This window comes from Moschus berezovskii, chromosome 1 (assembly GCF_049115385.1).
Source record: "Moschus berezovskii isolate FMDL1 chromosome 1, NW_MosBer_1.0, whole genome shotgun sequence".
NCBI classification, from domain to species: Eukaryota; Metazoa; Chordata; class Mammalia; order Artiodactyla; family Moschidae; genus Moschus; species Moschus berezovskii.
In genome coordinates, this window is record NC_142460.1 from 77,097,964 (window position 1) to 77,122,253 (window position 24,290).

The 24,290-nt window shown below is 41.2% G+C and overlaps 1 protein-coding gene across 1 annotated transcript in view; it reads left to right on the plus strand.

Moving 5' to 3' along the window:
• The window catches only part of NECTIN3 (nectin cell adhesion molecule 3), a 148,907-nt gene extending 133,530 nt beyond the window's left edge, over window positions 1–15,377 (plus strand). Inside the window, exons 8-9 of the mRNA XM_055420900.2 lie at window positions 5,855–5,917; window positions 6,713–15,377. Of these exons, the coding sequence (XP_055276875.2) occupies window positions 5,855–5,917; window positions 6,713–6,892 (243 nt within the window). The 3' untranslated portion in view covers window positions 6,893–15,377. The remainder of the gene's footprint in view (window positions 1–5,854; window positions 5,918–6,712) is intronic.
• Window positions 15,378–24,290: the final 8,913 nt, after the last annotated feature.

Sequence of the window (24,290 nt, forward strand, 5' to 3'; positions counted from 1 at the left end):
TCTCTCCTTGCTATTCTTTGGAACTCTGAATTCACATGGGTATATCTTTCCTTTTCTCCTTTGTTTTTCACGTCTCTTCTTTTCACAGCTATCTGTAAGGCCTCCTCAGACTGCCATTTTGCTTTTTTGCATTTCTTTTTCCTGGGTATTGTCTTGCTCCCTGTCTCCTGTACAATGTCAGGAACCTCCATCCATAGTTCATCAGGCACTCTGTCTATCAGATCTAGTCCCTTAAATCTCTTTCCCACTTCACTGTATAATCATAAGGGATTTGATTTAGGTCATACCTGAATGGTCTAGTGGTTTTCCCTCCTTTCTTCAATTTAAGTCTGAATTTCACAATACGGAGTTCATGATCTGAGCCATAGTCAGCTCCCGGTCTTGTTTTTGCTTACTGTATAGAGCTTCTCCATATTTGGCTGCCATCATAGTCAGCAAAAGAGTCTGAAATGCAGTACTTGGATGTAATCTAAAAAACGACAAATTGATCTCTGTTCATTTCCAAGGCAAACCATTCAATATCACAGTAATCCAAGTCTATGCCCTGACGAATAATGCTGAAGAAGCTGAAGTTGAATGGTTCTGTGAAGACCTACAAGACCTTTTAGAGCTAACACCCCAAAAATATATACTTTTCATTATAGGGGACTGGAATGCAAAAGTAGGAAGTCACAAAACACCTGGAGTAACAGGCAAATTTGGCCTGGGAGTACAGTTGAAGTAGGACAAAGCTCATAGAGTTTTGCCAAGAGAACACACTGATCATAGCTTAGTTTATATTCCCTTATAATCTTAGGAACCGAGAAAGAATGGGTGGTCCTTCAGCAGGTAGTGAGTTTTTGGTATCTTGTTAAGCTGAAGTTTCAAGAGGTATATGCCCTTTTAGAATTTAAGATATTGAAGTTTTAATAGATATTATCTTTTCATTTATCTCTTAAGATGGCAGATGCTTGAACATATTGTCATGCCAAGAGGTAGGAATCCATGGCACATAAGAGTGAGAGAGTGAAAAATAAGAGAACGATAGGGAAGTTCTTATAGATGTGGGAGTGATCTGCAGCAATTTTCTCTAGGCTTAAGAAGATTGTGGATGAGGTGGATAGATGTCAGTTGGGGCTAGAAATTGGAGGGAACATGTTAGAGAAACATTTGGGAAGGTAAGAGAATGTGTGCAAAAAATAATGTTTAAAGTTTATAAATTACAGTGAAAGAGTGTGAGCAAAAGGAAGACATGGAAGGAAGTACAAGAGCATTTTGAGGATGAAATTATGATACGAGAGAAGACCAAAAGGATTCTAATTTGGTAGGGGAATAATGGTTTCAACTGGAATTCTAGTTTGTGATTTTTCCACTGCCAGAGTAAGCAGAGTGTCCAGTGTGATTGTAGACTTGTTGACAATAGGAACTTGAAATCTTGATTCTGTTTATCACTGTAAATAAATTTTAGTAACTCTAAAAGCTCATTTATGGGGTTTTAAAGTCTTGAACCGTGAACTTCCAGATGTTCAAGCAGGTTTTAGAAAACGCAGAGGAACCAGAGATAAAATTGCCAACATCCGCTGGATCATGGAGAAAGCAAGAGAGTTCCAGAAAAACATCTATTTCTGCTTCATTGACTATGCCAAAGCTTTTGACTGTGTGGATCACAGTAAACTGTGGAACATTCTGAAAGAGATGGAAATACCAGACCACCTGACCTGCCTCTTGAGAAACCTGTATGCAGGTCAGGAAGCAACAGTTAGAACTGGACATGGAACAACAGACTGGTTCCAAATAGGAAAAGGAGTGCGTCAAGGTTGTATATTGTCACCTTGCTTATTTAACTTATATGCAGAGTACATCATGAGGAACGCTGGGCTGGAAGAAGCACAAGCTGGAATCAAGATTGCCGGGAGAAATATCAATAATCTCAGATGTGCAGATGACACCACCCTTATGGCAGAAAGTGAAGAGGAACTCACAAGCCTCTTGATGGAGGTGAAAGAGGAGAGTGAAAAGTTGGCTTGAAGCTGAACATTCAGAAAACAAAGATCATGGCATCTGGTCCCATCACTTCATGGGAAATAGATGGGGAAACAGTGGAAACAGTGTCAGACTTTATTTTTTTGGGCTCCGAAATCACTGCAGATGCTGATTGCAGCCATGAAATTAAAAGACGCTTACCCCTTGGAAGGAAAGTTATGACCAACCTTGATAGTATATTAAAAAGCAGAGACATTACTTTGCCAACAAAGGTCCATCTAGTCAAGGCTATGGTTTTTCCCGTGGTCATGTATGGATGTGAGAGTTGGACTGTGAAGAAAGCCGATCGCCGAAGAATTGATGCTTTTGAACTGTGGTGCTGGAGAAGACTCTTGAGAGTCCCTTGGACTGCAAGGAGATCCAACAAGTCCATTCTAAAGGAGTCAATCCTGGGTGTTCATTGGAAGGACTGATGCTAGGGCTGAAACTCCAATACTTTGGCCACCTCATGCGACGAGTTGACTCACTGGAAAAGACTCTGATGCTGGGAGGGATTGGGGGCGGGAGGAGACGGGGATAACAGAGAATGAGATGGCTGGATGGCATCACCGGCTCGATGGACATGAGTTTGAGTGAACTCCAGGAATTGGTGATGGACAGGGAGGCCTGGCGTGCTGTGATTCATGGTGTCGCAAAGAGTTGGACATGACTGAGCAACTGAACTAAACTGAAAGTCTTATCTGCACAGAAAGAATAAAATATAACACATAGTAACATGTGGAGGTTTATTTGTTGAGTCAGAGAAAGTAAAAATATTCATTATGATGATACATAATAAAATTTGAAAACTAGTTTGTTAGTACCTTGGAAGACAGGAATGAAAATCTACATAACTTTAGTGAATCAGGAAAGTAAGTATGGGTTGTAGCTCAATAGAAATTGTTACAAGATAGTACATGTAAAGTAGGGAAATCTAAATATGTTTTAGAGATTCAGACTCACTCTAGGCTTTCTGGGAAAAAAACATGAGAATAATAATATATACCATGTATCTACCAATTAAAGTATCATAGGTTAATTCAGTTTACATATACCAAGCACCAGTCATATGTGAGGTATCATGTAAGACACTTTTCTATATATTCTTATGATTGAATTTTTTAGAAAGATATGTAACATTTGGAGTAGTTATGGACTAGCAGAAAGAGGGCATATTTATCAGCCACTATAAAATTAAGTTCCTTAGGTATCTGGTCAGAAGCCATTGCGAGGGCAGGCATCCATAGTCTTGGTCCCTAATGCAGGGCCATCCCTAGGACGTGTAGGACTTCTGTCTGTGTAAGGAATTTGACTATTGTATTACAAAATTCATGGACTCATGTGAGGTATAATGATTTATTGATAGAGAATTGCAATATTGGATAGAGAATAAGAACTTAACATTTGTTGATTGTCCAGTCAGTGAAGGTGAAGACTGCTAGTGGTGTCCAGGCACCATTTCTCCTGCTCTGTCCTAGGAACTCTCTTTTCTTGTCCAATATTTTCAAGTGTACTTGCTGATTTTATATCTCAGGCCATGAGTAAAGGGTAGCAATGCTGTTATTGCTCATAAAGCCATGTGTGTCTGTGTATTAGTCACTTAGTCATGCCTGATTCTTTGCAACCCCATGGACTGTAGCCTGCCAGGCTTCTCTGTCCATGGAATTCTACAGGCAAGAATACTGGAATGGGTTGCCATTTCCTTCAGGGGATCTTCCTGACCCAGGGATCGAACCCAGGTCTCCTGCAAAATAGGCAGTTTATTTACTGTCTGAGCCACCCATAAAGCCATGGCTCATCTAAAACAGCCAAGAAACAAAAAAAATTGCTAATTTTAATTTTAGGTGTTTTTTTTTTCTGAGTCTATTTTTCTTGGACCAGGATCAACTATGTAATTTGTAGTCTCAGTGCAAAGCAAAATGCAGGGACCTTTGTTTAAAAAACAAGATTTTCAGTATGGAGATTGGGTTCCTATATGGATGTAAGAGGTTTGGCCTCACTGAAGCGTGTCCTTATGTCCTCCTGCCACCCGCCAGATACTCTGTGGTGTGGAGGGCATGCACTCCTGACCCCAGGCTTCCCTGTACCAGCACTCAGGCCCCTGCCAGGGCAGAGGACAGCAGCAGTCATTGGACAGGGGAAGGGAGGGGAAACTGGGAGGGTCGGGGGATAGCAGCCAAGAAATCATAGACAAACAGGAGGCAGGACACCCTTGGGCTGAAGTTCTAGGTCCCTGAAGCATGTGCTGTTTTCATTTTGGCCATGTACAAACCACAAATTCATAATAAAGTCATTAAGCAATCTAAGGTGGCAACCATGGAACATTGAACCCCAAAGTGGGACCTTTCTGAGCACAAGGCCCCATGTGATTGGTCCATGGAACAGGCCTTGCCTTGAATTTTTACCATTGTGTACTGTCACTATCAACTGATCATGCCAAAAGGACCCCAGAATCATGCAGAATGTGACGGGGGGACAAATTTGTCACAGATAACTTATGCTTTGGATAACATGGCATTTGACAGAGAATATCAAGAATTGATAGTTCATATTTCAGTGAAGTTATTAGTTAACTGTTGACTTATTATTATGACAGACCCACAGGCTAGGGTATGGGTTTGGAAGAGGATGGCCAGGAAAGGCTCACTAGGGTTGAAAGATAAAAACATTAGGAACTAAAAAACAGATCATGATGTCTGCTATAATAGAGGTATAAATAAGAATAAGAACAGCAGGAAAAGTAGGAGTAAATAAATTAACTTTGATGGGTACTGCAGAAAAAGCCTTTTAGGAAAAAAAAATTGACTTTAGTCTGGCCAAGATTGGTAGTATTTCAAGTGCCAGAGGCTAAGTGGCAGACATTCCAGACTAAAAGGACAGCATAAGCAAAGACAGGGAAATGAAGAACGTGCTGATAAATGTGCCCACATGCTGGGATTTTCAGGCATTCTTTTATTTCAGTTCTTGAACATCTATTTTCCAGGCGCAAGCAGGGGTTATAAGAATATAGGTTTAGGAATCAGACAAAGTGTCCACCACTTACAAGCTGTGTGACCAGAGACACCTTACTTAACCACTCTGAGCCTCCGTTTTAGTCATCTGTAAAATAAAGACCTGGGTTTTACAGAACTATTATAAAAATTAAATGAGGTAATGTCTGTAAATACTCCAACCAGTACTCTCAGTCCAGTGAAGGAGGAAGCAAATAGATGTGATTACACATGCTGTGAAAATACAGAAAGGAAACTGACTCTCTCTGCCTAAGGGTTTTGTGCTCTGCTTCCTGAAAGAGATGATATTTGAACTTGGGGCTGAAGGGTAAGTATGTGTTTATAAGCCAAGGGGAAGCTGAGAAACATTCTCTCAGGCTGAGGTTTAGAAATGATGAATCCCTTTTATGAGCTGTTTGGGGTTGGGAGACAAGGAGTAGCGAGAGGAAGAGAATGCAGACCATATATACATCTATAAATAAAAACAGAATTACCTTTCATTACCACCCCAAACCCCTTTTAGCTGATTCAAAATATCAGACTCTTCCACCAAGAAGAGGCAAGAGCCCTTCTGTGCTGAGTGCTCCCTTGAGTAAGATGCAAACCAGTTTGCATGAGAGCTTCTGGAGATGTTCTGTGCATTTTCTTCCTCCCCAAGAAGGCTGGAACTGAAAGAGAGACAACACTCAGGAAATGCCGTTGCTCTTCCCATCCTCACATGAAACGGTTTGCTTCATTGGCAGACATTTAATAAGACACGATTGGCTCTTTTAAAAATAGGAGTCTTGGTGGTCTTGGTTGATCTGTTTTATCATGTGCTTTGTGCTTTAAAGTGCATGCCTTTTTCTGTCTTCTCCCTCCAGACTGAACACTTGCCTCTGCAGACTCAGTTCAAAGAAAGAGAGACTGGGAGTGTCCAGCGCCCTGTAAGTAACGTGATCCTCTAACGGGGTCAGCCCAGGTGGAGCCAGTGACCACCATGTTTATTAAAAGATCATTTTATTTCCATGCAATTTCATTTTCTTCACCTCTGCTATCTGAGCACCTGTAGTGTGATTTTGTAAAGTTCTTGAGCTGGTTTATTCCTCTTATAAGTAATCAAGTTATATGAAACCGATAACCTGACAGAGGATCAGTACCAGAGACAACACAGAGCACCAGGGACGTTCATTTATGGTGTCAGCTGGGACCCAGAGTCAAGCAAGGAGGAAAGGTCAAGACAAGAGGCTGTTTTTTGAAAACATTTCTTGTTCTCAGCCATGTTGGGCATACAGTCAGATATTACCTATGCATTTCACTGTGTCTCTCCCCTGATTCCCCAGTTCTGAATCCTGAGGCTCCTTTTGGTTTGGTTTTGATTATTTGATTTAAATCTCTGTATTACCTCATGCACAGATTCCAAGCTTGAGCCTTGCTGAGAGACTCCTGCAGTTAACAACTTTGTTTTTCTCCAGTTTTACCTTAACCGATACCAGTTCCAAATTTCGAAGCCTGAAACTGACCACAGTCCCCATTAGTCACAGTTCTCTGTTTAGGAGATGCCATCACTCTTAGGTATTATAAGCAACAAGTGACTAGAAAATGATAAGCTGTTGAACTTCACCTTGCCATTCAATAAATAGCTTGTGTGTAATGAATTCTGTGCTTGCCCGTTTTCACCCAAGAGTTGGAAAAAATGCAAACAGCTGCTCAACTAATGTAAGCAATGTTTGAATTTTTAGAATGGACTGAATAGCAGGAGATTCGACTGTGAAGATGAGAATCCAGTGGGGGAGGACGGGACTCAGCAGATATACCCCCTGTATGATCAGATGCGCTACCAAGACGGGAGCCCTGGCAGACACCATCCATATAGCGACCTGGAGGGAGTCTACATCAACCCGCGGGAACATTATGTGTGAAGGTCCTCTTTCTCCAGTGCTGTTTTAACAAATGTTTATTCTTAGATTGGGAGGAGAGAAAATAAGGCCAATAATTATGATTTTATTCTCTCTTATATAAAGCAATCCCAATCTAAGAATATCGGAAGTTGTGATGAATGACTTGGTGCCAAGAGCGAATTTCTTTCTTTCATTAAGAGTTTCTTAGCCACCAGCTGTGTTTGTGAACTTGACTCTAGCTTTGTGTGTTTCTGTGATGATGGCGTTTAACTACTAACATTTGGCCTACAATGGCATGTTCATTTAAAAGTAGAGCATCTGCCTGGGATGACAGCAGTGATTCTCCAGAAGAAAGGCCCCAGCTGGGAATATTAACCTCACTGGGTCTCAGGCAGACCAGTCTGTTCATTTGTAATTCAAACAGGCAGAAAAAGGATCTCACAATCCATCTCACTAATTATTTCATGGAATTTGGGCTTCCCTGACTTGTTTAGTACAGTTAACAATACCTGCTTACAAACAAGAGGCTAAGAGGCATACTTTATTGTTTATCCCAACAACATAACAAAAGGCAGTTTAAACCTTCAGGTCTGTTGGTTGCTTTTATACTCTTGTGATATTGTACTATGTGTTCCTTCTTATCATCTCAGGATCACCAGGGTCCTAAGGGATGCATATTTCTTGGCATCATCGACCTAGTCTTGATGAACTGTGTGCTAACCAAGGTTCTTCTCTTACTCGGTCATTGTTCCCACAGTTCTGTTCTTTGCAGTCCAGATTAGCCTATTTCCCACCTGTTAAAATCTAAAAGCCCTTTCTAAATGGTGGACAGCCTTGAGCCTTTTCTCTCTTTTCTGTGGTATTGTATATGACAGGCTCAGCTTTCACTACTGAAATTTCTTTCAAACTAATCCTGTCCACACAGGCTTCAGCTACCCTTTGCATTCTTCAGCCTTCTTATTGGCCGTGTTTTATCTACCTCAGGAAAAAAAAAAAAAGCCTGATGGAAAAAGCACCATGCAATAATCCTTGCTCTTAAAAGCCAGGTCAAAAATTTGCAAACCTAAAAAAAAAAAAAAAAGCCCCATTAATATGGCCTGTGTGCTAAACCCACATGTCGTCCTTGATCCTTCCTCCCTATCTTTACCTGGTCAATAATAAGAGTAAGGAGATGCTAACAGCAGATGTTATAGTGACTGGCTTACTAGTGTTTCCTGCAGCATCTTGGTGCCTGCCAGTGTCTGTCTGGAATTTTCTCACTTCCCTTTGCCAACTTCTCACTGAGCTTTGAAGGTAGCAATTATAATGGGGTGAGCAGAGTGGGGAGCATAGGTACACGTGCAAGTGTCAGTCTCCCGTCCTCACATCTTAGACAAGCATTGCTTTACTGTGTGTTCTGGAAGCTCATGGGTCTGTCACAGATAGGAAAACACTGCACACTTGTCATATATTAGGAAAGAGTGACATAAGCACTGAAATCAAATAGTACACATTTCCAACCTAAGCTTCAAGGAATAGGAGACTATTAACAGATTTCTAATGGGATACCAAAGATAAGTTATGATTCACATTGCTCTGACTCTATTTCTTGCTTGTGTATTTATTTCCTTTTTTCAGTTGCCTTGCTTTATCAGAAAAATTATCCAAGTTGTTCTACAGTAGTAATACAATGCCACCCTCCTTTACATGGATGACCGGCAATTCTGAAAAAGATTGTTGTTTACTCGCTAAGTCATGTCCGACTCTTTGTGACCTCATGGACTAGCCCGCCAGACTACTCTGTCCTTGGGATTTCCCAGGCAAAAATACTGGAGTGGGTTTCCATTTCCTTCTCCAGGGGATCTTCCCAACCCAGAGATGGAACCTGCGCCTCTTGTATTGGCAGGCAGATTCTTTACCACTGAGCCACCTGGGAAGCCCCAAAAGATGATGGTCACATGGAATCAAACGGTAAATACCAGGGACCATCATTGCTGTATCACTGCACTACTTCAAAATTAGTTCACTGCCCTCGCTAGCAGGCTGGCCCAGAAAGAAGGTACCTAACTTTATTACTTGAAATCCCATCAGTGAGTTAATGTAACTGAAGGTATAGGGATCCTTGCAATGTCTTCCAGTAGAAAGTTGACTCTAGTCAGAGCTCTCCTTGATAAGGAAGTGGTTTATACATACTAGATGTTACAGTGGAAGATACTGAGGTACAGTCACTCCTTTAGTGAGCTTTAAAATTGGGGATGGTTTCTTGGGTCCTGGTGGGGAGCGAATTGTTGGATTAGTGTTACAAAAGAAGACCTTGGACCTCAGGGGGAATTGAGATGTCTTCACTGGCACTAGGGAAAGAGATTGGAAGCACTGAGCTTCAGAACTCTGACCTGTGTTTTTGCCTCCCTACCAACAAGTAGCCACTATTACAATTTTTTACATTCTTGGTGTAGTTATAGAAAAGAAATCTCAGGATGACACCTCTTGCAACAGCCAGCTAGTTCAATATCCTCTTTGCTTCTCTGTCAGCTATGATATTTCTTTAACGGACTGGTAGATTTTGTAGCTGTTGGCCCCTTACATAGGTCACAGAGGCTGTATACTTGCTTCTCCCGGTGCCTTCCATCTGTTCTCTAAGTGCTGAGGGGAATAGAATGGAGCTTTAAAAGGGTTTGATCAACAAGCTCCCTCAAGCAAAAAATGCCATCCAAAATTAGCTTGTTGATCTCTAAATTTGGAGTCTAGACCACTTGAGGATGGACAGTTAAATTTGGAAGTCAGACTCTTCAAGGTCCGTGAGTGAGGCTTAAGTATGTAAGCCACATCTGATACTAGATACTCTTCCCATAACTGGTTTATTAAAACACCCTGAACCAGAAATAAATCCCAGAGTGCTTATCCACTTATGCTTGCAGCTTTGCATTTCAAGGGGGAATGTGCATGTTCCATCTTAAACACACAGCCTTGATTTTGTAGATGGGCTAACCTCCAGGAGCATGCATCATCACTACAATAGCAGATCACCAGATTCTTTGCACACCACACTGAACTAGTGTCAGCGTGACTTAGGATTGCTCTGACGTAATGGGATAAGAATTTAGATTAATTCTTAAAAGGCAGTGGTTTGTTTTCTATGAGGGTTCCTCTATCCTTAGCTTTCTTATATGTTCTATTCAATTTTAGAACATGTAAGAAGGCCAAGGATAGAGGAGCCTGGTGGGCTACAGTCCATGGGGTCACAAAGAGTCAGACATGACTGAGCAACTGAGAACACACACGTAAGAAATAGTGTCAGAATATGCTAGTTAACTTTGAAGACTCTTACCTGTCCTTGGCTTCCCTGTAACATGCACATGTATGTGTGTGGGGAGGGGTGGTCAGTTGAACGTAGAAATGTCAGGGCCCCTACCTGTGGTTGAGTTCGGTGCTTCTCTTGTTCCTGTGCTGAACTGGGAGCACCCTTCATCCTTGGGCAATTTGCAGAAACTGTTGTTTGTAAGCCTATTCAACTGTGGACTATGCCTGGGTTCATCTTATGGCCCTTGAAAGGTATTTGTGTTCCTTCCATTAAAATTGTTGTAAGCTGGACTTTGTCAGTTTGGTCACTTGCAATTATTAGGTGGTTTGGTGGGCTTCTGACTGATAGCTCAGTTGGTAAAGAATCCACCTGCAATGCAGGAGACCTGGGTTTGATCCCTGGGTTGAGAAGATGCCCTGGAGACAGGAAAGGCTACCCACTCCAGTATTCTGGCCTGGAGAAATCCATGGACTGTATAGTCCATGGGGTCGCAAAGAGTCGGACATAACTGAGCGACTTTCACTTTCACTTTTGGTGGCTTCCAGTAGATGAGGGCTGTAGGTCTTCTTCCCGCAACCTTACTAGGTGGTATATTACATGGAAATCAGGTTTTAAGCCAATATCTGCATTATTCATGTACATAAGCAAGCAGGCACCAGAACAGACATCCTATAATAGTCAACCTGTCATGTAAGCTTAAAAAAGTTCCCACTCCATTCTTTTAGAGAACCCACCAGTATTTTGTGTAAAAGGGTTATTAGAAGTGAATCCAATAATATTACAGCTGATTCAGTGTCAGGCAGCCTGATTCTGTTCAACTTTTAGACACAGAGCAGGTTAGTAATCTAGGAATTCTAGAGCTAGTGGGCTTGCTAGCACTGTATGCCCTGTTTGTGAAAGGGTGGAATGCCCTGTAGTATTTTTTGCCAGTCCACATACTTTAACACCATTAATTTGACCACTGAAAATAATCACCTATTAACAAAGTCTCCGATGCTGAACTCTTGTGGTAGTAGCCTCTGAAGTGAGCTTTTCGAATGCTAACTAACCTTTGGAGGGTATATTCCCAACTAGGAAATTCAAATGTTAACTAAGTGCTTCTCGGGTGTATGGTAAGACCATTTAACAAGTGCCAAAATAATTTAAATTACATTCAACATAACAGAATTTCTTAAGGATTTGTTGTTACCACACCTTCACACTGGGGTACACTATATTCACTGTTCTCAAGTCAACCACCTGCTGGCATTTCTCCTTAGTGACAGCCTTTTCCTTCTTAGGATAGGTGTGTGTGTGTGTGTGTATGCGTGTAAGCATCAGAGAGAGAAAGACAGAGGGGAGAGAAGCCCACTTAAAATTCGCAGTTGAAAAAAATTTTGGAGTTCACACATGCAAGAAAACCCTCACATCTACAAACATCTATTTCAGGCCCATTTTGTTATTTTGCTTTAGCATTTTTTGGTAATACTTTAGCATTATTTCTGCAAAAAGGTTAGAAGTAGGTTCAGAAGCCTTTTTGTCTCAATGTCCAAAATATATAAAGTATTAGGTTTATTTCTACTGTATTTCCATTTATTAGGATAGGTATTGTCTAGTCATGTTTGTTTGTGAAAATTTGGAACTGAGTAGACTAGAATAAAGAGAATGTCAGCAGTTCAGATGACACTAAACATCTTTTTATCAAACATTATCAATTGAGACTATGATGCTTCTGTTCTTTCTGTTCTTCTTCTTCATATTTCAAGGAAAAGGGAAACCACCATTGACAAAACGATTCTCCATTCCATAGATGGGGAATAAATCCCTTCCATTCCCCCAGAATATTCTAGTCAGTGTTTGGGGAATAAGGCCATGATGTATATCAAATTACATACCTACATACCGCCCTCACCAAAAGTTCGGTTCAGTCACTCAGTCATGTCCAACTCTTTGAAACCCCATGGACTGCAGCATGCCAGACTTCCTTGTTCATCACCAACTCACAGAGCTTACTCAAACTCATGTCCATCGAGTCAGTAATGCCATCCAGCCATCTCATGCTCTGTCGTCTCTTTCTCCTGCCTTCAATCTTTCCCAGCATCAGGGTCTTTTTAGTCAGTTCTTCACATCAGGTGGCCAAAGTATTGGAGTTTCAGCTTCAGCATCAGTCCTTCTAATGAATATTCAGCACTGATTTCCTTTAGGATGGACTGATTGGATCTCCTTGCAATCCAAGGGACTCTTAAAAGTCTTCTCTAACACCACAGTTCAAAAGCAATTCTTCGGTGCTCAGCTTTCTTTATATTACAACTCTCACATCCATACATGACCACTGGGAAAACCATAGCTTTGACTAGATGGACCTTTGTTGGCAAAGTAATGTCTCTGCTTTTTAATATACTATCTAGGTTGGTCATAACTTTTCTTCCAAGGAGCAAGCGTCTTTTAATTTCATGGCTGCAGTCACCATATGCAGTGATTTTGGAGCCAGAAAAAATAGTCCGTCACTGTTTCCATTGTTTCCCCATCTATTTGCCATGAAGTGGTGGGACCGGATGCCATGGTCTTAGTTCTTGCACTCTCATCAAGAGGCTTTCTGTTCTTCTTCTCTTTCTGCATATCTGAGGTTATTGATATTTCTCCCGGCAATCTTGATTCCAGCTTGTGCTTCATCCATCCCAGCATTTTGCATGATGTACTCTGTGTATAAGTTAAATAAGCAGGGTGACAATATACAGCCTTGACATACTGCTTTCCCAATTTAGAACCAATCTTTTGTTCCATGTCCAGTTCTAACTGTTGCTTCTTGACCTGCATACAGATTTCTCAGGAGGCAGATCAGGTAGTCTGGTATTCCCATCTCTTTAAGAATTTTCCACAGTTTGTTGTGATCGAAAAAGTTCTAGTTATATGCAGTATCTGTCACCTCTAGCTGTGAGGTGTAAGGATAAATGCCTAAGTTTCAGATGTTGTGAATATTTATGGAAAACAGCAGCACCTCCATGAATTATAGGTCGGCCGGGCCTTATCCTCTAAGGAATCCTCTAAGTGTTGTTTACAGTTGCCACTTGCTTACGATTTATACAGGAAGCATATCATTTACTGAGTGCACACACACACGCACGCATACACACACACACAGGCACACACACACAGAGGTCATCTAGACCCAAGGATAGACTAATGGACTTAAAAGTATTACTAGATTACAACTGCGATCCCAAACAATCTTCAACAAACAAAAACCAGCTTTCTGAGATGTTTCAATGTTTTACTCCATCTAGAGGTAGGAGACTGAACAGTTCCCTTCTTGAGGTTTTTTTCCCAGCATTACCATTTAAGATTTTATGATCAGATTCCCTGTGACCCAGCAGAATCCCTGATATCATGGCCTGAACTGGTTTTGTTTATTATTGTGGCACAGGATTGAACTGTAAAGTTGATTGGAGGAGACCGCAGGGGAAAACCCCTTGGGAATCCAGAACATCAGATTTGCTACACTGGCTTAGCACTGTGGCCTATCCTGCTGCAAATATGTCTGACAGCCATGAATAAGTGTCTTATGTGTCTCCTTCAGAGGTTAGGAATGTATTTCAAGCATTTGTAATGTCCCTTAATAACTCACAGTGGGTTTATAAAGCCCAGAGTTCCACTGATTCCCAAATGCATGGGCACCATTGTTTTAGCTTTCATTATTCTTGCCAATAGTGACCAGCTTTTCTTTTTATTTTTTTCTTTAATCCACCCTAACTCATTGATCAGGCTAAATTAAATTCCTCTCAGAAGTCATGTCACTGGCTCCATGTCCATCATATTTTAGCTACAGGCAGCATTATTTTGTCCTAAATGCCTTAGTTTTAACTTAACCACACCGTGGCTCATTAATGCCTCTGTTTTTTCATGTGGTCTTATGAGAACTTATTGCTATATTCCCTTCAACTGAGAATTTCAATACCCGGAAGAACATTTGTCATCTTAGGTTTCACTATGTACTTGAAATTCCAAGTTCTTTATAGAAAAATGTTAAGTAGATGGTGTTGTTACTGGATCCCTGGATTATTCCACTTGTCCATCCAGAAAAGCTCCTGTTTATCCTTTACCTTCTGTTTCTATTTCTAAGCCAAAGCTTTAAGACATTACATCTGCTCCAGCCTATTCATTCTCCACGTGGTCGTAGCCTCTTAACTTCCTTACTTCTCACTTGCATCCCTAGTAAAAAATTAGTACTCTCCACCTCACAGAAGTTTTATGGAGCACGAGGAGAATAAGATGCTTAAGGGTTGTCTTCAAGAGAGCTCCTACTTTTAAAGTGATTTTGTAAAAGCCCCTTGGCTTAGAAATGAGAAACTCTATAGCTATTATTTTTTCCTATCCTTGTTTTGCTATTTATATGTCTGAAAAGTGATCTCTGTCTGAATAGAGTCTGTGCCCCGGTTTTAACTTTCTTTTCATTAACCCCTTTCACACTGAAATTGTCCTCTCTACCTTGTCCATGCTGTGAACTTTTTTACCTACAGAGCCAAAACTAGTTCTCCCACAATAAATCCCACATTGCTTACTTCCATCATTGAACAAATTAATGTCCTCCAGAAAGAGAATCTGGCTGTGGACATAAGAAGTCAGAAGGTAAATGTGGTCTCATTCTGGCCCTGGTGAGATCTCACTATGGTGCCTTTGTTCTCCCTTTATAAACTGGGATTAATTCTGCTGTTTCACAGCACCTGGGTGGTGTGAATCTTGACCAAAAAAAAAAAAGATGAAAAGCTTTTTTCAAATGTCTTATACTATATGTATGTATAAATGCATAGTGAATAATCTGGAGAGTCCTCAAGTAGAAATGTGTTCTTGTGTAGCTTAGTTCAGAATACTAATCTACCCATTGTTTTCAAAAGAAATGTTTTACTAACCTCTTCTTTTTTTTAAGTGAAAATTAGTTTCTAATCATTTGAACTATTTTAATTTTTCAGTATGGGAAGAGATCAATAGTATACAGAAAATACCCAAGTTATATTTTAACTGTTAAAATTGAAGGGATTGCATAATAATATAGTGAGGTAAGGAGGCGGATTCTAGCTCAAATGTATCAAGATATAGAAATACAGAGATTAGCTTTGGTTTTGAGATTGTATTATAAATAATAGATGTTAATGTGGTTGTTTATAGATACTGTTTATTTTTAAGTTACCAGAAATTGTCTTTTATTTTTGCAGTTTTGAACTATGTGGTTCTTGACATGTTTTGAATAAAGTTTTTATCAACTAAACTTTTTCATTTTCATTATTGATAAATCAAGTATGATTAAAATACATATAAAGATTAATAGCCTAATTACATGACTATAAAATTCAAGATTTAAAGAACATCTTTCATAAAAGTAGTAAATTTCTATACTGGAGTCCTTTTTAAAAAATTATTTTAACAATAGTAACAGGAGTACTTTTATACTTCAAGCAATATTGTAAATATTTTTTAAAACGTGACAAATTACATATTATTGTAATTGCTTGTGAAAATTACTTAATACTTTTTAAATGAAACTGAATTTATTCCATTTAAAAACTGTTCTTCATTCCTGATTAGTCTTTAGGTGTTAAAATGTCCCTTCTTTTATGAAATGGTATTAGTGCTAGATGATAAATTTTAATATGTTCTTATTTTTTTTTAAGTTGGCATTCCTGTATTTTTTTGGGGGAATGGATGCTTTACTGATCTGTTAAATCTCAAAATAGGAACCACTTTAAAAGAAACATTTTATTGAGATACCAAATTTTCATCCTCTTAAATTCCAAAAGTCAATGCTTTTTAGTTATTCAGAGAATTTTGTAATCATCACCAAAGTCTATTTTAGAATATTTTTGTTGCCCCAGAAAGAAGCCCACCCCTATTTGCCCCTTGCCTCCAACCCCCTTCCCCTTCCCAGCCCCTGACAACACCAGTCTACTTTCTATCTTGTGAATTGGCCTATTGTGGACATTACATGTAAATAAAATCACATAATATGTAGGCTTCTTTCACTTGGCATAATGTGTTCAAGGTTCAGCCATGCTACATCATTTATCATTCCTTTCTTTTTATTGCTGAATAATATTCCATTGTATAGATATTCCACATTTATCCATTCCTCAGTCGAGGAACATTTGGGTTGTCCCTACTTTCTGGAAAGAATTATGCATTATTCATGTACAAGCCTTTGTGTGAACATATGTGTTTATTTTTCTTCCATATATACCCAGGAGTGGAATTGCTAGATCATGTGGAAACTCTGAACCTTTTGAGGAACTGCCAGACCGCTTGCCAAAGCTGCTGCACCATTTTACATTCCTGCCAACGGTGTTGGAGAGTTTCAGTTTCTCCACGTTCTCACCAGTGCTTGTTGTTATCTGCTCTTTTTGATTATAGCCATCCTAGTAGATATGAAGTGCCATCTCACTGTTGTTTAATTTCCCTGACTGATGATGATTTTCTTTGTTTTGTTTTCTACAGTCCTTTAAAAATGTAAAGTCATTCTCAGCTCATGGGTCATATTGCAGGCTGAGTTTGACCCATAGTTAGCTAACCTCTGACCTAGAGGATAAAGAAAGATTATTAAACCAGTATTATAAATACACTGTGTATGTTCAGCAGTGTAGAGGAAAGCATGAGCCATTGTGCCAAAGAAAATTAAATACTTAGGTATAAATTAAACAAAACCTATATAGGGTCTCAGTGATAAAAATTATAAAATGCTGATGAAAGACATCAAAGAAAACCTAAATAAATAGAGAAACTTCCCATGCTCATGGATTAGAAAACTCAGTTGGGAAGGGGCATGCACAATTGGCACCTGCAAGCTGGTGCCACCTGACTAGTACAGTGTTGACATAGACCATTTCTAACTGCACGTATGACACAGAGTCATCAGAAACTAGAGCTACCATCTTCCTGACTGTCATTGGTCTTCACCTCCACGCCTGTCTGTCCTTCCATTATATTGTTAGACTCCCAAATAGCCTTTGGCTCTTTCTCAGCCTTCATTCTCTGAAATCATGGTGATATTGCCACAAGACAGATAAGTACATACCCGCACACTTCCCAGAAGGTCAAAACAGTGTTGGAATGAAGTCAGAACAACAAAGGTGAACATGTTATATTTTAGTTGGGTAACCAAAGATGGAGAAGCTGTATACAGTTAGCGAAAACAAGACCAGGAGCTGACTGTGACTCAGATCATGAACTCCTTATTGCGAAGTTCAGACTTAAATTGAAGAAAGTAGGGAAAACCACTAGACCATTCAGATATGACCTCAATCAAATCCCTTATGATTATGCAGTGGAAGTGAGAAATAGATTTAAGGGACTAGATCTGATTGATAGAGTGCCTGATGAACTCTGGACGGAGGTTCGTGACATTGTACAGGAGACAGGGACCAAGACCATCCCCATGGAAAAGAAATGCAAAAGAGCGAAATGGCTGTCTGAGGAGGCCTTACAAATAGCTGTAAAAAGAAGAGAGGCGAAAAGCAAAGGAGAAAAGGAAAGATATAAGCATCTGAATGCAGAGTTCCAAAGAATAGCAAGGAGAGATAAGAAAGCCTTCCTCAGTGATCAATGCAAAGAAATAGAGGAAAACAACAGAATAGGAAAAACAAGAGATCTCTTCAAGAAAATTAGAGATTCCAAGGGAACATTTCATGCAAAGATGGGCTCGATAAAGGACAGAAATGGTATGGACCTAACAGAAGCAGAAGATATTAAGAAGAGGTGGCAGGAATACACAGAAGAACTGTACAAAAAAGATCTTCACGACCAAGATAGTCACGATAATGTGATCACTGACCTAGAGCCAGACATCTTGGAATGTGAAGTCAAGTGGGCCTTAGAAAGCATCACTACGAACAAAGCTAGTGGAGGTGATGGAATTCCAGTTGAGCTATTTCAAATCTTGAAAGATGATGCTGTGAAAGTGCTGCACTCAATATGCCAGCAGATTTGGAAAACTCAGCAGTGGCCACAGGACTGAAGAGGTCAGTCTTCATTCCAATCCCAAAGAAAGGCAATGCCAAAGAATGCTCAAACTACCTCACAATTGCACTCATCTCACACGCTAGTAAAGTCATGCTCAAAATTCTCCAAGCCAGGCTTCAGCAGTATGTGAACCGTGAACTCCCAGATGTTCAAGCAGGTTTTAGAAAAGGCAGAGGCACCAGAGATCAAATTGCCAACATCCGCTGGATCTTGGAGAAAGCAAGAGAGTTTCAGAAAAACATCTATTTCTGCTTCATTGACTATGCCAAAGCCTTTGACTGTGTGGATCACAATAAACTGTGGAACATTCTGAAAGAGATGGGAATCCCAGACCACCTGACCTGCCTCTTGAGAAACCTGTATGCAGGTCAGGAAGCAACAGTTAGAACTGGACATGGAACAACAGACTGGTTCCAAATAGGAAAAGGTGTACGTCAAGGTTGTATATTGTCACCTTGCTTATTTAACTTCTATGCAGAGTACATCATGAGGAACGCTGGGCTGGAAGAAGCACAAGCTGGAATCAAGATTGCTGGGAGAAATATCAATAACCTCACATATGCAGATGACACTACCCTTATGGCAGAAAGTGAAGAGGAACTCAAAAGCCTCTTGATGAAAGTGAAAGAGGAGAGTGAAAAGGTTGGCTTGAAGCTCAACATTCAGAAAACAAAGATCATGGCATCTGGTCCCATCACTTCATGGGTAATAGATGGAAAAACAGTGGAAACAGTGTCAGACTTTGTTTTTTTGGGCTCCAAAATCACTGCAGATGCTGATTGCAGCCATGAAATTAAAAGACGCTTGCTCCTTGGAAGGAAAGTTATGACCAACCTTGATAGTATATTAAAAAGCAGAGACATTATTTTGCCAACCAAGGTCCGTCTAGTCAAGGCAATGGTTTTTCCCGTGGTCATGTATGGATGTGAGAGTTGGACTGTGAAGAAAGCTGATCGCCGAAGAATCGATGCTTTTGAACTGTGGTGGTGTTGGAGAAGACTCTTGAGAGTCCCTTATACTGCAAGGAGATCCAACCAGTCCATTCTAAAGGAGATCAATCCTGGATGTTCATTGGAGGGACTGATGCTAAAGCTGAAACTCCAATACTTTGGCCACCTCATGCGACGAGTTGACTCACTGGAAAAGTCTCTGATGCTGGGAAGGGTTGGGGGCGGGAGGTGAAGGGGACGACGGAGAATGAGATGGCTGGATGGCATCACCGACTCTGTGGACATGAGTTTGAGTGTACTCCGGGAGTTGGTGATGGACAGGGAGGCCTGGCGTGCTGTGATTCATGGGGTCGCGGAGAGTCGGACACGACTGAGCGACTGAACTGTTGAATGAATAGGAAATAGCCAGTAAACAAAAGAGCAGACATACTCTACACAAATAGTTGGTTTGGAGAAGAATGCAAATGAGGAGTCAAAAAAATTGGGTATGATGATTGTTCATGTTTAGATAACAGAATCATGAACTCTTGCAATCATATAGTTTAGACTCTGAATTTCTTCTCCCCAGAGGTTCTGGGAAATGTCTTGAGATTTATGCTTTCACCAAGAAGTACAACATATGGGAGAAAAAAAAATCCCTTCTACAACCTGAAATTGCTGCAAAAAAGCCCTAGAGAAATTAGATGAAAAGTCATCCAGAAAATAATTAATTCATATCTCAAACTTTAGCCCTTGAAATTCTAGTCTAATGTGTGTGTGTCTGTGTATCTGTGTGCTTGCACACGCTCAGTCATGTTCGGCTTTTTGAGGCCCTATAGACTGTAGCCAGCTAGGCTCCTCTACCCATGGAATTTTCCAGGCAAGAATACTGGAGTGGTGGTGTGCCATTTTCTCCTCCAGGGGATCTTCCCAACTCAGGGATCTATCTTGCATCTCTTGCATTTGCATTCAGATTCTTTACCACCAGCGCCACCTGGGTTTCCAAGTTGGCTATAGTTCATGAATCGTGATTAAGAACATCCCAACCTTTTTGTCCACAATCTGCCTCCCTGCTTCTAAACATTTCTCCTCCTACTTACTGATGGTAAAGCCCAGAGGTGCAGTGTGGGATTGATGCTTTTGACCTGCATTTCTCAGCTCAAAGCAAACCAAAAAGCTGCTTTGCTGGGCAGAAGAATGTTACCTTGCTCAGTGCAGCAGGTGGGCAGAACTTCATTGCTCAGAGCTCACAGTTGCTAATTCCCTAAAATTTGGATTTTCTAAGTAGAAATGTGCAGGGCATAGGGACTTTAGCTGTGACTTCTCTATAAACTCTCCCATTGTTGTAAACTCTATAAACTCTCCCATTGGCTAAAGAGGAAACAAAGCCTTCTCTAAAACATAAAGGAATTTCTAGCACATGCCGACTTTCTGGGTTTCCAGGCATAGTCCTGCTTTCAAAGTTGGTCTTGATTTACCTGTGTTCTGTTAACTCAGAGGTTTTCAAACTTCAGCTTGCATTAGAATCACCCAGAGAGCTAGTTAAAACTCAGATTTCTGGGTCCCGCCTGCCAAGTTTCTGATTCAGTCACTCAGGGAAGAGACCTGAGGAATTGCATTTCTGAGAGTTTCCCAGGACATGCTGCCACTGATGGTCCTGTAAGACCATAACACTCTGCAGGCCCCCTTGGCTGCGGGTGAAAGAGGAGAGTGAAAAATATCTTCCCAGATATTCCCATCCCAGTGTCAGCGTCTCCTTTCCCCCAACTAGTATCAGGTCTGCTTGGTGAGGTGTTTAACTGTTTCTGGAGATCAGCACTAGGTTTACTCCTGAGTTTGGCTTCAGCTGCAGGATATGCAAGCCTATTTATTAACTATCAGGGAATTCCTCTGATTTTTGTATTTGATTTCTCTATGGCCTAATAACTGCCTGCAGCTTTTCATTATGCTTTGCGTATCAGTGAAAGTATTAGCTGCTCAGTCATGTACAACTCTTCCCAACCCCATGGACTAACCCACCAAGTTCCACTGTCCATAGAATTCTCCAGGCAAGAGTACTAGAGTTGTTTGCCACTCACTTTTCCAGTGGATCTTCCCAACCCAGAGATCGAACCCAGGTCTCCTACATTGTAGACAGATTGTTTGCCGTCTGAACACCAGGGAAGCCCTGGTGTATCAGTGGCTCTTAGCAAAATTCACACAATCCCATTGTCCTTATAATGGCTACATGTCCCTTAGGACCGTCACCTTGGACCAGAGGGTGCCCGTGTTCCCTCTATCACCAGCTGGTGACTAGGGATTTGGCCTCCAAATCCCGTGTTATATTGGATGCACTGTTGTAGGTTGGCTTCTCTGGAAGCAGATGATGAGATGGATTTGAGTGTGCAGGCTATCTTTTTTTTTTTTTTGAGACAAACACCTGTGGAAGGTAAGGGGCTGAAGCAAAATAGGGCAGAAAGACATTAGAACTGTAAGGAAGGTCTGTGAAGCATCAGTCCATCCACAGGGAGGTCTGGAGCACGCATGTCCCACGTTGAGCTGAAATGCCCTGCCCCCCTCCATCACTGGATGCAGGCTGCCCAGAATAGGGATGTTCTTGGGTGCAGAAGCCCTTTGCAACAGGATCAATATGGGAGCTGAGAGCTGGGGCAAGTCCTTTTCTAAAATGGGATGTGGGCAGTACCTTTCCACTGACCACACCAAGAGAGAAACTGAAGTAAGCTGATTACTTTCATTAGATTGGTTACTGTTAATTTATTCTTGTATTAGGGAGGCTTTGTAAGTGGCAAGATAATGTTTAATTATCATACTTTCTCTCTATATTCTGCTCCTGTCTCTTTCCCCTTTCAAGGGAGTACTTCCTTCATCTCAGGGGAGGTTTTACTCTTTTCTGTGTTTTTTTCCCAGAAGCCTAAACCCATAGTTCTGAGAACAGAGTTTGAAGAGAAAGGTAATTTCTCTCAAACTAGAAAAAGATGCTCTAGGATGGTCAGTGTCACAAGAGATACAGAGTTTCGGATATTTCTGTGAATTTAGAAGAGCCTCAGAGGGAACAATTCCCCAGTAAATATCAGCGGTGAGACTCTTCATTGTCCTAGTCTCAGCTGAGAAGGGCACTAAGGTGGTGAACCTGAAGAGACACCACCCCTCCTCACCACTGTGTCAGACCCCAGGGCTCTGAAATAACCTTGAAACAGAAAAGGTAAGAATGTTCCAAGAATAGCTTCGAATTTCCAATCTCACCTGTTGGGGTAGAAACATGGTTTTAGAAAACGCTGACTACAAGAAAAGAAAGAGGTGTGATGTTGCTTGTAGTCTTGTGTGTAAAGACTGATTCTTACCTGCTTCATTCATGTGAAAGGCCATCATGTCAGTCTCTCTGTTCACCAACACTGTTAATCGCTAATGTCCTTGCAGCCTCCCAGTTCCTTCCACACACACTTTCTATGTCCTTAACCATCTGGACCACATATTACCAGGTGGATGCAGAGATGTTGAGCACTTTTGCAAAGCCTCCCTTCAGCTCCTCTCTTGTCCATCTCTGAGCAGGAACAGGCCAATCCTGTCCTCCACCCCAGCTCCACTGGCTGGTCCGTTTTTAAAATTGAGTATAATGGGTATAGTGTTGTGTTAGTTTCTTCAGTACACCAGTGTGAATCAGCTATATGTTTGCATATATGGCCTCCCTCTTGAGGCTTCCTCCCACTCCACCATCCATCCCTCTGGGTCATCACAGAACACTGAGTGAGCTCCCTGTGTTATACAGCAGCTTCCCACCAGCTAGCTGTTTTACACATTCTTGCTGTTCCATCGCTCAGTTATGTCCGACTCTGCGACCCCATGGACTGCAGCACACCAGGCTACCCTGTCCTTCACTATCTCCCAGCGTTTGCTCGAACTCGTGTCCCTTGAATCGGTGTTGTCGTCCAACCATCTCACCCCGTGTCGTCCCCTTCTGCCTTCAGTCTTTCCCAGCATCAGGGTCTTTTCCAGTGAGTCGGCTCTTTACACGTAGCCGTGTATAGATGTCAGTGCTGTTCTCCCAGTGGGTCCCAGCCTCCTCGTCCCCTGCACCGCATGCTCACGTCTGTTCTCTGTGTCTGTGTCTCTATTCCTGCCACTGGTTTATTCTTGCATTGATCTAAACTCAACTCTAGTCCTGCCAGTATTTCTTTGTAACAGCACTTTAGCAAAAACTTGACTCCACCCATTTCATGATTTATCCTCAATTTTTTTTCACTCTCACATTCACATTCCTGTCCTTTATATCACTCACCTCATGTCTTTTTTTATTCCTTATTTTCAGCTTCCTCATATCTGAGGTTCTTTGAGATTTCTAATTGTAAAACAGTAGATTATAGTATTTGTCATAAGAAACCTCAAAGGACTGTTTTTATAATAAACTTTTAAAGTGAATAGAACATACTAACACTGATTTCTGACCAGTATTAAAATAGATTTTATTTTCAGTAATATCAAGGAGAATTAAAGATAGAAGAGGGGAAATACATGTTTGAAAACCTCATCAGGAATATCCTGGAAAGGTTGAGATTTTTTCATATAGCAGGTCACTTGTGAAGTGAAGTGTGAAAGTCGTTCAGTCATGTCCGACTCTTTGCCACCCCATGAACTGAAGCCCCCCAGGCTCCTCTGTCCATGGGGATTCTCCAGGCAAGGATACTGGAGTAAGTTTCCATGCCTTCCTCCAGGGGATCTTCCCAACACAGGGATCGAACTGAGGTTTCCCGCATTGCAGGTGGATTCTTTACCAACCAAGTCTCACCAGGGAAGCCAAAGAATACTGGAGTGGGTACCCTATCCCTTCTCCAGGTGATCTTCCCAACCCAGGAATCAAACTGGGTTTTCTTGCACTGCAGGCAGATTTTTACCAACTGAGCTACTGGGGAAGTCCTAGCAGGTCACTTAATGGGTCTTAATTAGTTGTACATCATGCTTCAAAGATGATTCCCTTCTATAAAGTGTACAGCCTTCTGCACATTTCATAGAAGGGAACGTTCCATTCCCCTCTATAAAACCCAGCCTCATGTTTTAGACAGGACTGATAAGGACAGTAACAGCAGGGTTTTTGGGGAGAGGGTGTGCATTCCTTGTTTCCTCCTTGGCTCTGACACCTTCATATAGCTCCCCCTGATAGTTATCACCCAATTCTCCATCTTGGAGCTCTCAGCCATTTTACCCTCAACCCTTCTCAGCTTTCTGTGATATT